The sequence below is a fragment of the Dicentrarchus labrax genome, unplaced genomic scaffold, assembly GCF_905237075.1.
Source record: "Dicentrarchus labrax unplaced genomic scaffold, dlabrax2021, whole genome shotgun sequence".
NCBI lineage: Eukaryota > Metazoa > Chordata > Actinopteri > Moronidae > Dicentrarchus > Dicentrarchus labrax.
The window spans coordinates 4,536,801-4,552,950 of record NW_026136719.1 but is presented as its reverse complement, the minus strand read 5'-3'; the positions used below and the strand labels follow the sequence as shown (position 1 = coordinate 4,552,950).

The 16,150-nt window shown below is 40.5% G+C and overlaps 1 protein-coding gene across 1 annotated transcript; it reads left to right on the top strand.

Moving 5' to 3' along the window:
* The first annotated feature begins 3,665 nt into the window (after positions 1-3,665).
* Positions 3,666-15,450, top strand: kmt5b (lysine methyltransferase 5B). The gene is made up of 10 exons (XM_051378418.1): positions 3,666-3,857; positions 6,269-6,520; positions 6,604-6,751; positions 6,851-7,016; positions 7,104-7,213; positions 8,254-8,420; positions 8,535-8,554; positions 8,652-8,788; positions 9,205-9,404; positions 10,340-15,450. The coding sequence occupies exons 2-10, from the start codon at positions 6,358-6,360 to the stop codon at positions 11,854-11,856; spliced, it is 2,628 nt and encodes an 875-aa protein (XP_051234378.1). The 5' UTR covers positions 3,666-3,857; positions 6,269-6,357; the 3' UTR covers positions 11,857-15,450.
* The last annotated feature ends 700 nt before the right edge of the window (positions 15,451-16,150 follow it).

Genomic DNA, 16,150 nt, shown 5'->3' with positions numbered 1-16,150 from the left:
GACAGATATCTTATATAATTATGGACATTTGGATAAATGTTGTTTATCAGTGTATAAGCAGGTAAACTGTCAAAATACAGTTTTTATCAGTGAAAACAACAATAATTATTGTAATTTCACAGATAATGACTTTTATTACAGTTCTATAACTTTTAAAATTCCTATCAAAATAAAAAATTTAAATCAGCTACTTTACAAATTATGATTTTTCTAACAACTATTATATAATTATATTGAAATATTACATTTAATTTAATTTTTTTTTATGTAAAAACATTTAATGGTTCCAGCTTCACAATTGTGATAATTTGCTGCTTTTTGCTTTGAAATATTTGAACAATTTTAATGTATTTGTGATATATTTTAGGTTTGGACTGTTGATTCTACAAAATAAGAGCGTGAAGGCGTCACTTTGGGTCATTGTGACGACATTTCTCAAACACTCAGTGAATTAATAGAGAAAAATAATCAGCAGAATAATTTATAATGATACAGAATAGTTACCAATTACAACATTAAAATCCTGCTTTTACATTAATGCATCATAATAATAATCTAATGATATAATATATAGGGTTAGGGTTAGGCTGTTTTTATAACAGTCACAAGGGACATTTTTATACTTTTAATACTTAAAGTACATTTTCCTGATTATACTTTAATATTTTACTTGAGTTATTTTTACAGTGTGGTTTCACAATAATCTATAAATATATATATGTAATATATATAATAATCTATCTGGAGGGACGTCAGGAGGCCCGACGCCATCAGCCTCCATCAGACGGTCAAGGACTAAAGATGAATGAGTCAGTCGACCCCGACAGATGAACTTTGACCCCTGACTTCCTGAATGAACTGACACAGTAACAGCATGTTTAAAGTAACGTTAACAATCATACAAAGTTAATAGGCTTTTTTTTTTTTTTAACAAATTCAGTGTTTGAAATGCTGAGTAGTCTGAGCAGATTATTTCCTGTTTATTGAACTTTTAATAAAACATTTTGTCTGTATTATGAAAGTCTAAAGGAAAGTCTATAAAGTTGTTCATAAATCAGAATATTTAATGGGAGATGTTGATTCTCATCCAGACTTCTCCTCCTCCGGCTCTCAGTGAGTATCTGTTTGGTTCTGATCAATAACAGTCTGATGTACAGTGTTTATAATAACTTCAGTGTTAGATTATAGATCTTTATCAGGCTTTTTTTAAAATGGAAACAGTCAGATAATCAGATCAATAATCAGTATTTGTTAATATAAAAACAGTTGATGTCTCAGATTTATTCATTTATTTCTCCAGTTGTCTGCAGTGCAGCTACACTGGAGGAGGTTGTGGATCAATACCTTGCTCAACGGCTCCGCGGTGGAGTTCTTTCATTTATTTATCCTGAATTAATGCAATAAAAAATACACTGTGGAGTCTTTTTTAAAATGTAATTTAAAGAATGTTATTACTCCCAAAAGTAATTCAGTGAATCTATTGTCAGCTAAAACTTCTAATTTATTGATTTTGATAAAACTTTTAATTAATAAACATTATTTTGATGAATTGTGTCAACGTGGAAAAACTAGTTGGAACAAGTTCATTTTTACGAGTAGCCTCGTCAAGTTAAAAACTTGTGTTTATGCTACCAAATTATTAAATAAATTCATTAAAAATACTTTTGATTAAAATACTCAATTAGTACATTTAATTTCATTAGAAGTCGCCGCAACTCAGAAAGATCAAAGCAAACTGTTGCGTTAACATTTGTTTTTAGAGTACATTTAATTAATTACAAGTCAACCACAAAATATAATAAATACAGTTTATTTTTTGTTACATTTACAGAAAGAAAAACATACAGGAGAAAAAGTTAAAATAAATAAATTAAAGGTCAAAAGGGTGAAAGAAGATCGTCTTTATCTGTCAGCTCAACGTAACAATGTTAATTAAAACAGTAAAAGATTAAAAATTCAAGTGGACTGATATTTTATTTAAATCTTCATCGTTACATAATGTGAAGAACAATCTAATACCGTCTTCTGCAGGGAAACAACCGCCTGTTTACGAGTCTGTACAAGAAAGTGACGAGAGGAGAGATTCAAGTAATAATAATGCCATAAAAGGAAGAAGAAGTCTGGAGATCTCGGTTAGATTTGGATCGACGTTCACTTTTTGTAGCTTGTTTGTTGTTTGCTTGTTGTTTTCTGGCCCTGAACCAAACATATAAATGTCTTTAGTGTCAGAGACACAAACACAGACTCAGTGACCAAAGAGAGGAAGGACGACGCAGGAGGACAGAGTCTGTGGTCACTGAACGACGGGCGAGAGCAGACGCACTTCCTCTAAAGATGTAATAAATATAATAAAATCAGTTTGGAATATATGAAAATTTGATTCACTAATTCCACATTTTTAGTTAAAAGACCATAAAGACACAATATGAGCCTGTATGTCCCAAACAGAGGGACAAATATTAAACTGTCTTTACTGAATGTGATAAATAAATATCTCATATTTACTGTTTACTAGGATGTTCTTGTTGTTTTTGTTCATCTATTTGATGTATTTTATTTAATTAATAGTATCTTTATGAACTGTATTCTTTATCAATTGTATGTTTTTATTCTTTCTTGTTGTTTTTTTTAAAGTTATTTTTGCTTTGGCAATTATTGTATTCATGCCATTAATACAGTGGTTTCTTCATTTTAACTTAAACAAATATACACAATAGGCCTGAATCTGAACATTTCTGTGAAGAGAACTGAATGAAAATGTTAATTATAATAATAATAATAATACATTTAATTTATAGAGCGCTTCTCAAGACACTCAAAGACGTTCACAGGAGTTAAAAACGAAAGAAAAAGGTTAATAAAACAACACACTCAGAAATGAAAGCTATATCAACAACAATCAATAAACAATCATTAAAAGCACGTCACTTTTAAAGTTTAGTGTCAGTGGTTTCCAACCTGTGGGTCAGGACCCCCACGAGGGGACGCCAAAGCTTCACGGGGGGGTCGCGAGGCCTTCTTGATTTTGAAACAAGAAAACTTTTTAAGATTTAAACTTTGAAGACCTGAACACAGCGTCCACTCGTCCTGCATTAAACAAACAACCAAAGAGCTGACAGAACAATGACCAACTGTCCAGAAAACACTGAATTTGTCATAAAAAAAAGAAGCCTTATTAAATATGTTTAATTGTTAAATATAATTAAACATAATAGAGACAAAGAATCGTATAAAAAGTTCCTAAAACTATCAGAAAAACTCAACATTCAGAGGGAATAATCTGCATTTAATATAATATGAAGCATCCATAAGCGGTGTGTCTTATTCAGTTTAGTTCTTGGTTGTTAAAACAAGGTTCCTGTGGTAAACAAAGGTTCTGCTGAGGTTCTGCTGAGGTTCTGCTGAGGTTCTGCTGTCTGCCCACCACCGCTGGATTCTTTAGGAACAGTAAAGAGGTTTGTTTATGCAGCACTACTTTTTGTATACATCCGACAACCACTGCCACAAACCAGCAGATCGATTTCAGACACCGTGTCAACGAAAAGCAACGGAGAGTGGACCGTAACGTCCATTTTTAAAGTTTCACACCGCATCCTCGAGCAGCGCGTCTCAATTCGCTCCCGACGCGCGACAACGACTGCGCATTTATGGGATCTACTTTCTCTTGGATGGCTGTGCTGCGGCTCGCTCTCCCTCTCTCCTGTGCGAGGCCGCCATCTTGAATTTTAATGTTAATTTCTTTTTTTTTATAAAAAATGTGTTTCCTGTGATATATGTCGCGTTCGGGGAGCGGAGCCACTTTGGGATTAGTTGTGAGTGTGTAGTGCGGCGGCGGGCCCCCCCAGAAGAAGCCGCCGGTGAGTATTTAAACGGTGTTTGTTGTGTTTCTGTTGTCGGACTATCAGGACATTTAACGACACCAACGCGACAAAAAACACCTCAAAGCTTCTGATATTTCACTGATAACTATCCGGATCGATACCCGCTGCGAGCCGCTGATCACGCGCCTCTCCTGGTGGCCAGTATCGATCCCTCTCTCGGAGGATATCGGCACTTAAACTAACTCCTAATTCGCGGACGATAAATAGATTTAGCCCCGTGGAGCTAGCTGGTGGCTAACGCTAGGTAGCCGTTAGCTCCGCGCTAGCTCGCTGCAGGTAGGGTTAGCACAACCGTTAGCTTCCCTGCTCACTGTCGACGACATTTAAAAGGCTCTCTGCAGTTATTATTGTTATTATTGAGCTCTGGATCGATTGTTTGGATCGATTGTTGTGTTCTGTTAGCCGGAGCTAAGTTCTGCTGAAGTTAGCATCGGCTGCTAGCTGGCTAGCTACGTTCAGGTTCGATAATTAATCAATTAAACTGATAATAGGAGTTAATCGATGAGTGTGAGCAGCCTGTGAGCTGAGTGTGGATGTGTGACCACTGCCGTGCAGCTTTAGACTCTGTAAAGTCTCTATATTCTACAGCATGGGGCCGGTAAACGGGAGATTGTGTTCCGGTGTTTGGGTTCTATTTTGGGGCTTTGCTGTTAATGTTTGGGCCGGTGGCCGGTGGCTGGTTCCCGGTGGCCGGTGGCTGGTTCCCGGTGGCCGGTGGCTGGTTCCCGGTGGCCGGTGGCTGGTTCCCGGTGGCTGGTTCCCGGTGGCCGGTGGCTGGTTCCCGGTGGCCGGTGGCTGGTTCCCGGTGGCCGGTGGCTGGTTCCCGGTGGCTGGTTCCCGGTGGCCGGTGGCTGGTTCCCGGTGGGTTCCCGGTGGCCGGTGGCTGGTGGCTGGTGGCCGGTGGCTGGTGGCTGGTTCCCGGTGGGTTCCCGGTGGGTTCCCGGTGGCTGGTTCCCGGTGGGTTCCCGGTGGGTTCGCGGCCGGTGGCTGGTGGCTAGTTCCCGGTGGCCGGTGGCTGGTTCCCGGTGGCTGGTTCCCGGTGGGCTCCCGGTGGGCTCCCTCTCTGGGTGGAGAGAGCCGATAGCTGTATCGATAAGTCCTGACAGGAGCTCGGCCTTCCGGGTGTCCCACAGTGTGAGCTAACGTTAGCTCCTCGGATACTGAACACAAACATTTAATGTATCGATCAGAAATTGGATGGTTGCTTTACGACCCAAACTGTAAACATTGGGGTGTGTGTTGTGTGTGTGTGTGTGTGTGTGTGTGTGTGTGTGTGTGTGTGTGTGTGTGTGTGCGGCACTGGACGTGTTTTTATGTGATTACATGATCCATAGATTAATAGAGCTGTACTTTATAAATGTAAATAAATAAATAAATAAATAAATATGTGTGTGAGTGATGGCAGCACAGACGTTACTGTTGTATTGTCAGTGAGTGCATTGTTTGGGGTTGTCACTGGGAGGCGCTGCAGGAGCTTTGTGGACTTCCTGTGTGTCCTGAAGCTCTCTCAGTGTAAACTAAAGAGAACTTTATAAAGTCACACACTTCCACATTATTGAACGACAGACTCCAGTTCGAGAGGAGTTTGTGTGACAGATGTGTCTTATAAAGTCTTTTGTTGTTAAAGTAGGATCAGTGTAAATTACAATCACAGCAACCCTGTTTCTTCCTTTGTTGCTGCAACTTGTGAAAAGTTATTAAAGCTTTGATTCTCTGTCGCAGCCCGCCGGGTCCGGGTCCGGGTCCGGGTCCACAACCTGCTGCCGTAGGTCGGCCTTAAACATAATTAGAGTTTAATATATATATTTATGTTTTATTTATTATTTTATTAATGATGCTTGCAACATTAATTACTGACTGCACTTGTTATTAGTTTTTTATAATAATTTGCACTGTGTTATATTCACTATGTTGTTTACTTCAGCTTGTAATAAACTATTTTAATTATTTATTTATTTATTAGCCGTGCCAGCGATCACTGAGTGAAGCAGCTGTTGGTTTTAATGGTTGTAGAATATTTGCTGAGTGGTCGGTTCCTTCCTTCAGGTTGTTTGGACGAATGAACTGTATCTTCATGTTGTTTGAACAGTCCTGAAAGTGTCTGACTCAGTAGTTGTATCCTGGTGTGTCCTCAGGGGGGAGTTTTGGTTCAATCTCATGTTTATGTTTTGAGATGTTCTCTTATGATCGCGACCACGATGCAGTTTAGTGTTCGGTGTGAACGGGGAAAATCCTAATTCACTGGGAAAAGTTTAATCTCTGATCTTTACCGTCTTTAAGCAGCACACCTCCTGTCTGACCCATGTTGCTTTCACATCTCTTCAGTCTGTGTAAACTAAATAAATTCCCCTGCTGTGCGTCTCGTAATGTTTCTGCTCTGCCTTCAGGTTTCAAACTCTAGACCCCAGTCTTCCCCACTCGAGAGCGTTTCTTCATCTCAGAGACTAAATGCAACTGGACCAGGGGGCTTGTGGGCATGAAGTGGCTGGGCGAATCCAAGAACATGGTATTAAATGGCAGACGACACGGAAACAAGTTGACCAGCGAACAACCGGTGAGCCAGAGCCAGACCCGCTCTCAGCACTCACAGCGGGCGTCCCTGCGCCACAACAAAAACAGAAACCGAAGATGTAGCCGCAGTAAGTTGAGCGTGTTTAATGCGATCGAAGGTGCAGATTCTTCGTCGGTCTCGCGCACACTAACGCCGGTCTGTGTTTTTCAGGGTTTAACGCAGCCAGTCTGGAGGCAGAGCGGCGATATGTGCCCTCCTCTGGAATGACTGCCAAGGAGTTGTGTGAGAATGACGATCTGACCACGAGCCTCATCCTGGATCCATACCTGGGCTTTCAAACTCATAAAATGAACACCAGGTCAGCGGATTGATGATCGTGAAGCTTCTCTGTAGTCATATAAAATACATTTGTGTTCGCTTTGCACCATTAACGTGCCCTCCCTCCCTCCACTCGCAGATTTCGACCAATTAAGGGAAGACAAGAAGAGCTGAAGGAGATCATCGAGCGCTTCAAGAAACACGACAACTTGGAGAAAGCTTTCAGAGCTCTGACCTCCGGAGACTGGTCCCGAAATCTTTTTCTCCACAAGACGAAAGCCCAAGAAAAGCTTTTCAAGCAGCATGTAAAAAAAAAAACAAACGCATATTATCTGTTTATCTTCCAGCATCACAGTTAAACAGTCGAGTGACTAACTTTATGTTTCGCACAGGTGTTTGTGTATCTGCGGATGTTTGCCACGGACAGCGGGTTTGAGATTCTCCCGTGTAATCGCTATTCATCTGAGCAAAACGGAGCTAAAATTGTGGCAACAAAGGAATGGTGAGGGCATAATACCATCTGTTACACCACCAGTCAGCACACTACGCTCCTCAGCCCTCACCTAGTGCATACATTTAACTGTTCTTTAACTTTATCTGTGTTTGAACTGCTCTGTTGATGGGTTTGATGCACAAATATTAACACACAGGCTGATGTGGATACACAGAAAGCTGCGCAGGAGCCATGTATTGATTTGTGTAGTGTTCCTCCGAAGCCACAGGGGGCGTTATTATATTGTAAAAGTTGAGTTTGTGTCTTCGTATCACAGGTGTTCACAAGAGTAAACAGTTCCAGATAACGTGTCTTAACGGAGATAAGTAAACGTATCAGTAAAGAACCTACAGGTTGCGTTACCTTGTGTCAGTGTGTAATCAGTCCCTCAAGGATTTCACTGGCTGTTTTTGGGATTGTTACGGGTTAAAATGCCTGATTTCACAGCCGCTTTTCTAAAAAATTGCAATGTTTTTATACATTTTTGTATCTAAATTAGTGGGAGAAACTGAAAATTGCAGAAAATTATATGACTTTTTTTTGTATAGTTAATTAAAAATCGAAGGCAACTTGTTCCAGTGAGAATAAAATGGCCTGTAGTTTGGGGACACACGGCTTAACGTGGGAAACCACAATGACATTCAAATTTGAGGAAAAGTTTTCTAATTAATTAACTCAATTACTGAAAATACCCGGAAATAGCAGACAATGGCATCAGACCGTATCCTCATCACACAACATCACGGTGGCCGAGACGGTTCAGTTCGTTCATCAAATAATTATTGATCAGCTATGTTAACTTTACATCCGTGTGAGTCTCAACCTACTAACTAAGATTCTAAGTGTATCTTACAGGGAGGAAGCTACTTGTTGCTGATTGTTGATAAATTAAACATTAAAATAAGATATCTGACAGCTGTGTGCAATAATAAGAGAATTTAAGCAACAGCGGCAGGGATTTTACAGACGGGTTTTCGGGGGCGTTGGTTGGATTTGAACTTCTCGGAGGGACTGAATAACAAACCTTTCTACCTCGTGTTGTTCCTCAGGAAAAGAAACGATAAGATCGAGTACCTGGTGGGATGCATCGCCGAGCTCTCGGAGAGCGAGGAGAACATGTTGCTCCGGCACGGCGAGAACGACTTCAGTGTCATGTATTCAACCCGCAAGAACTGCGCGCAGCTCTGGTTGGGACCAGCTGCGTTCATCAATCACGGTATTATTAGTCCTCGTAGTCTCCAGTGATTGGGTGTCATTAGTACGTTCACAACATAATAAGAGTTCAGTATATAAGGATATTAATTCTTTATTTGGTCTCTTCTTTTCTCAGATTGTCGGCCAAACTGCAAGGTAGGTTCTTAAACAAGGAAGACATCGTTGAATCAGTTGCTGTTCAATGTGGCGGTTCAGTAAATTAACTTTTATTTCTGTATTATGTTTTGTTCAGTTTGTGTCGACGGGGCGGGACACGGCCTGTGTGAAGGTTTTGAGGGACATTGAACCAGGAGAAGAGATCTCGTGTTACTACGGAGATGGGTTCTTCGGGGAAAACAATGAGTTTTGTGAATGCTATACATGTGAACGGTGGGTAAAACAACATGTAGGCAAAAAAAGGCACACAATTAATTAGAATATCATCCAAATCGCAAAAAGCTGCAGTATTTTGATAAAGTTATGACAAACAGCGTTATAATAAAGTACTGCAGAGATTCCCTGGTCTACAGATGTAAGAAAACATGTTTGGTTGGTTCAGAGCCCCAAAAATGTAATTTTGAATAGTTTTTTCAGTCAAAATAATGAATATTAATGCAGAAATTACCGCTCCTGCTCATCTCGAATCATATCAACCATATTGTGCAGCCCTGTAACAGTGTTATAGGTTACTTTATACACATTATTCCCTCACAAGCGAAGTTATTAACTACCACTGACTGCAGACTCAGTGTTCCAGTGACTCTTTACCTTTTTTTTCCTGTGTTTTTGTCATCGTCGTCGGGCAGACGGGGCACTGGTGCTTTCAAATCCAAAGCCGGACTGCCAGTGGAGGTGCCGGTGATCAACAGCAAGTACGGGTTACGGGAGACGGACAAGCGTCTCAACAGGCTGAAGAAGTTGGGGGAAGGAAACCGGAGCTCAGACAGCCACTCTGTAGGCTCCCACACCGACGTAGACTCTCAGGAAATGCCAAAAACACATCAATGTAAGAGCTACCCCCTTAAAAAGTGTAATCCGTCTCCTCGTGGGGAGCAGAGAGAAATCCCAGTGTGGCCGTACAGCTGTGTGTAGATTTAAAGGTCCAGTGTGTAACATTTAGGAGGATTGTTCAACGGCCATGTCTCTACAAACTAGACACCGGCTCTGGATGGTTGCGATCTGCAGCTGCACCACTAGATGGCACTAAATCCTACAGACTGGACCTTTAATACTGGGCAGTGATGAACAATCAGTGTCTTTATTTTTCTTACAATCATGATGATGTGTGTGAATATTTGCTAATATTTCTTGATTGCACCATCAGTCGTTCTCAGTAAAGTTTAAATCCAGTTATCTGAATATTCAGTCTTTTTTAATATGTCTTAAATATGATTTTTCTTTTATTGTTTTGGGGGTAAAATGTTGTATTGATCACGCTGTAACTACAAAGTGAAACCAACATGAAATCAATACCAATTTTCCTTCATATCCTTTGTACTTTTTGTGCCAGTATGGATGTAAAATAGATTTAAATTTGACTCATAATGGATTTAAAGCTTGTAAACATCCACTCAGGTGTTTTCAGTTATTCTCACTGATTATTCCTCAGCTCAGGTTGAAGTTGGAGCTTTAATGGGAATTTAAGTCACAGAAGTGTAATTTGTCTCTAACAGGAGACTCAGGAGAAAGTCTACACGCCGACACAGAGGAGATCTAAACAGATTAACTGAAAACACCTGTTGGGCTGTAAAGATGCTTTAAAAACTCTTAAACTTAACCTGCAGAAACCCTGTATCATCATTATTATTATTATTATTATTTCTGTAGTTAGCATATTTAAAATATATTTGATTCTGTCACCCTGCCAACATTTGTGTGTGTGAGAGTTTTATAAAATGTTATTAACACATAATGTGCAACTTTTGATCTTCTTCCCACCAGCTGCCAGAAAAAGAACATCATCATCTGGCCTGAAGTATAAAAACAGGACTCAATCCAGACAGACTTTGTCGAGAGCCCTTACTACCTCATGTTCAAAACAAGGTCGTGTAAACAATAACAGGGTACCAAAGAGACTAAAATCCCAATCCAAGCCTTCACTAAGTAAAGTCCAGTTGCGGAGTCGCAGGCGGGGTGCAGAGCCCAAGGCATTGGCCAAAGGAGAGACTTGCCAGCTGGGTCTCAGGGACTCAAAGGTGTCGCTGTGTAAAAGTGTCACCGTCAAGAAGGAGAAGGACGGACAGGAGCTGGTGCAGCAGACACTAGGCCAGCGGGGCTGCCTCACCCGTCACGCTGCCAAGGAGAACGGCAATCTACCGCACGTGCAAAGCAGCGAGGGCAGCCAGTGTTCGACGTACAGAACTCGCAGGTCCACACGGACCCTCGTTAAAGCGCAGGAAACGGCAGCTGGCGTTAAGCTGGAGCCCAGCGCCATGGACGGCTTGAGCCCAGTCCCTGGTGGAGTGGTCATTAAAACGGAGCCGGCTGACATGGAGGAGTACCTCGGTCACGGGGTCGGACTGGAGCAGCCGGCATTAGACGGCGGCTACAGCAGAAGAAGCTCGTGCACCAGGCGGAAACGGCTGACACGGCTTAGAACCGAGCGGACGATTAAACGCGAGGACTCGTACGGCGAGCCGTTCATGCCCGTGGCTGCTGGCCACACCACTAACTTCTCAGACTGCGGTAATGTGCTGTTGAGCTTCGCCGACCGGCACAGGGACTACAACGGGGTGGCCAACGGCAGCAAGTCCCTCCGCAGGGACAAGGGGAAGAGCAGCTGCCGGTCGCAGGAAAAGGGGAAGAAGAAGCGCCGGATCACGCGATACGACGCTCAGCTGATCCTGGAGAACAACACGGGCATCCCGAAACTGACGCTCCGCCGGCGGAGGGACAGCAGCAGTAGCAAGACCAATGACGCCAACGACCCCATTGGCTCCTCCAACCTTTCTGCCTCGACGGTCAACTCGGCCTCTTCCAGCAAAATCAGCATCAAGTTCAGCAAGGACCACGATAAGGACAAAGGCAGCTCGTACATCGCCAAACTGAACAACGGCTTCGCCCCGGTGGTGCACAGCAACTCCACCAAGCTGAAGATCCAGCTGAAGAGGGAGGACGACGCACGGAGGATATCGCAGACGAAGGCGGACCAGATGTCCTATAACGGGGACATGGGTCAGAGCCTGGAGGCCAGAAACGGTGGACATCGGACCCAAAAGGTCCTGGCAGAACCTTCGTCTGAGGAGGACGAAGACGAGGAAGGGGAGGAGGACGAGGACGACGACGACGATGATGACGACGACGACGACGACGATGACTACTTCGACAATGAGTTCGAAGACGATTTCATTCCACTTCCTCCAGCAAAGCGCCTCCGACTCATCGTGGGTAAAGACTCCATAGACATCGATATCTCCTCCAGGAGGAGAGAGGATCAGTCTCTGAGGCTCAATGCATAAGCTGTGGAGCTCATCACTCCCAACCTTCCCCCTGTAAATAAAGATGACTCGCTAATCAACTGTTGTGTTGATGTAAAAGAAGTACAGTAATTTAAAAACAAACACAAAAAAAATTGCTGAAAAATTAAGAATCTGAATGAAAGTTGCTAGAGGAAGCGGTCGGCCTGAAACAGATCTGTGTTCTTCACTTAATTTGAGTTCTTTTATAAATACAAATTACATTAATTGAGCAGAAGTTTACTCACCCAGTACGTTTCTCTGGCATTTTATCTGCCTACTTATGCGAATTGTAAACTTATTCTTTCTGAATAATCTGGCCGGATCGCGAGTGAAAAACGAGACTCTGTTTCAGGTCGAACTCTTCCTCTCAGTGAATGCACTTATATTCATAATGGACATGGATATTGTAGAAAGTGTACAGTATGGTGACTACCCCCTCTGTCTCATAGGCAGGTTTTTATTGAACTTTTTTGATTTATTCTTTTATTTTTTTTTGTCTCATAGTTTGTAATTCTTTGTGTGGCAAAACAACAAACAACAAACCCCACGCTGAGCGTTAGGGCGTGGTGTGGTTGGTCCAGAGGCATTATAAGATCAGTCAGTTCATGTGGATTCAGGTGCCATGTTCTCGTTATCAGCAGTCTTTGTCAGTCTCTCTGGCAGCAACGTGAACCAGGAAATGTTCAGTTTTATGTTTTTGTTATGAAGTGAAGAGCAAAGGGTTCTCCTGCATGTGGAAACGGCTGATTACTACTAATAATTAGCATCAATAATCAATGTTTCAGCGACTGCTTGGTCAGTTTGGACAGTACTGAAATGGTTTTGGGGGTTATTGAGGATCCTGAATCCATTTTTGATGTTGTCAAAGTACAAACTAGCCTCATTTTAAATCCCGGGGGGCTGATTCTGATTTATTTTGAGGTCATTTATATGTTTAATACTTTAAACATTCACACCGATGACCTCTTTAATTCCTAAATGCAGGTCCAAAGTTAATATTTGTTCTGATTTCATCAGTTCTGCTGGAGGTTTTCTTGCTGTGCAGCATTGACCTGTGTGTTTGGTTCTGTATTAAACATAAATAACCTCAAAATGAATCTAAATCAGCCCACTGGGAGTTGAAATAAGGCCTCTTCAGGTTTAAACAGCCATTTTGAAGACATCAGAAATGCCTTCAGCTTCCTCAATAACCACAGAAACCCATCCAGTAGTGTCCAGAGCGTCTAAGCAGTCGCTGAATTATTGCCCATATATGTGACTATGCTAATTAATGCTAATTAACACCCTGCAGTTTCTATATTCTGGGGACCCACGCTCTACATCTCTAACATAAAACATCTCCAGGTCCACAGTCGGGCTCTGCTGGCTGCCGGTTTTTAAAGAACCACTTTAATTTCAGTGACTTATTAATCATCAGCGTTAATTACTGTGTAAGAGTCTCTCTCTCTCTCTCTCTCTCTCTCTCTCGTTCAGTCACACCGATCATGTTATTCATCGAGCATCAGTAGAAAGAGTTTGTTGAAGCAGAATTTACAGTTTTATGTATATTATGGATTTAACAAGTTAACCGTCGCACACAGAAACTCGTAACGATAACAACAATATGCATGTTGGAACTACAGAGTTCGGTTTGCCTGCAGACGTCACACCTTCATAATCACCCCCCCCGCAGAGAGCGCTGTAAATACATTAAAGTTAATTACGCTGCAGGAGTTCCAAGAAATGAAAAAGCACACGAGGTTTTTATAATCAGCTCAAACAGTTTAAGTTCCTGAAGCTGCTGTTTAATGTTAACGTGGCACCTGAAGTCCGACCCCCTTCCAACAACTGAGAACTCAAACCAAACCCCGACTTATTGATGCTACCTATACGCTTCTTCATCCTGAGGTAATGTACAGAAAGACTGGCTCAATTATGACCTTTTTTATTTCCTCTCAAGTCCAGTTTTTTTTATTTTTTTTTATTTACTGAATCTGATTTTTGTTTTGGAAGCAAGTTAAGAAAAGTCCATCGACACTAGAGTTTGAGGAGGAGAATCACGTCGTCTGAAATGTTCTTGCTAGCTTAGGATCATGTATTCTTTTTCTCTATGGTGCTACTTTTATTTCTTTTACCATCTGTTTGAATTTATGTCCTGTGTGTTATTGGTGGATGGTGGCAGCATTAACTCCCAACAGGCCCCCAGATTCTGTATAAATTACACACTTTATGTCAGTAATTGTTTTTATCTGTAGCCGGTTTAAGTTGTTTTTCTCTCCAGGACCTCACACACTATGTTTGTTTGTACAGTGATTTACTGTCGACGCTGTGGAAAAAGAAGTTGAGAAAACTCCGAATTTCAAGTTGTTTTAAATAAACTAATAATTTACTGATTTAATGATAATTTACTTTTCTTTCTTTAGAGAATAACTTAACTGAGTCTTCAATATATTTAAAAAGTGTGAAATATTTCCTGTTTTCAGTCTCAACTATTAAAGTTTATAAACTATTTAAAACAGCCAAATAATCAATAATCAGGTTGATTTTGAATTACAGATTTGTTTTGTTTCTAAAACTTAAAGATCTAAGTTTTTCTAAAGAAGAAAATTAAATTATCTCCACAAAATAGATTGAATAAATTTTATTTTAGTTTATTTTAAAACTTGAAAGTTCGAGTTGAATCTTTTTAAGTTTTGGAAACAAAAATCTGTTTTTGAAAAATTGTTTAAACTCTTTAAAGTGAACAAAACTTAATAAATTAATATTTTTATTTGCAATTATTTAATTTTCAAGCACCAAAATAATGAAAATTGGCTCTGAACAATTAATTTTTTTTTTTTTCAAAGTTTATTTCAAAACTTTAAATGTCATGAATAAACTTAAAAATATCATAAACAGTTAAAATTCAGAGTCTTCTCAACTTCTCTGTGTGGTTTGTTTTACAGTGTAACAGCATTAGGTGCCTTAAAGGAAAAAAAAAAAGCTTTTTGACACATTTTGACCAAATTTGTTTGCGGGATTAATCGATGAAGAGTTTAAAAACAAAATGCTAACGCCATCATCTGCTTCCCCTTCTTCGTGATACAGAAACACTTTCAACCGTCAGTCCTTCTGTATATTATTTTATTTCTGTTGTGTGGAAGTAAAGTGAACTGTCCAACAGATCAAGGGATCAACTGAGATTGAATGTTAACCCACGTTTCCTGTGTTAATATGTACTGTTCATATCACCAGCAGCTAATCGCCGTTCTGAAACCTGGCTCAGTCTGTCCTTCCCCCTTCGTCGGACGTCTCCATCCTTACACTGTAAACTGTTCCAGGTTGTACCGTCTGTGTGGTCTTTGTCCAATAGACAGCTGTCAAAGATTTCCAATTGATTCAAAAAGTAAAAGAGGAAAAAAAAAGCAACAAAAAAAAACCTACAAAAAAAAAAAAAGCAAAACAAATGTGAATAGTTTGCGGACATTTTAGCGTGTTGCGTGGGTAGTGGGAAACATGTAAAGAGAATTAAAAATGGGCAGTGTGTATATTGTCCAATATGTAAATCATGTGAACACATCTTGTACTTATTTAACAGTTTTGAATACTTGAAAACTATATAAAGTTTCTTTGTGACTCTTGTTTCCTGAGCCTGTTTTAAAGGTCGGCTGCTTTGGTTTCTGTCTTCAGTGCAAATAAAAATATATATATTCTATATTTTTACTAAAAACAAATGAACCAGAACCAACAGTGTAAATCTGTAACAACAGCTCATAAATATATAGTTTTAGTTTTAAAATAGGCTCAATAATTTAGTTTTTATTAAACGTTACTCAAACAGGACGAAGTGGTGCATTTCTCTGGGACTATTTTCAGCGGCGGATTAATCCACATTTGGTGCTTTAGTGGGTATTTGGGGCAGAAGGACGGTGAATGTGGGACCGAGTCAAAATAAACTACAGTCAGTCTCCAGGAAGTCACAGCAATTAATTTGGTCCAATCACAGAAACTTTTAACCAAACATTGGAACAAGTTCCATTAAATATTTATATTTCCTCCAATTTCATTGCAAGAAAAAAGCCTAAAATCATCAACATGCACCAGGTTTCTTTTACCTAAGTTGCAGTGAAATCAACTAAACTATAAGACTATAAATGAAAGTGTATACACTGCAATACTCAAGTTATTAATGGTGTGCAAATATTTGGGCAGCTTTACTAAAAACTAAACTACATGTAGAAATTAAATATAAATAGTTGCAAAAAGTTTGTGATTGTAGGTGAGAGTTGAAACCAGTCTTAGTCTGTGGGGGTTGGAGGTACTGGGTGCTGTGGTT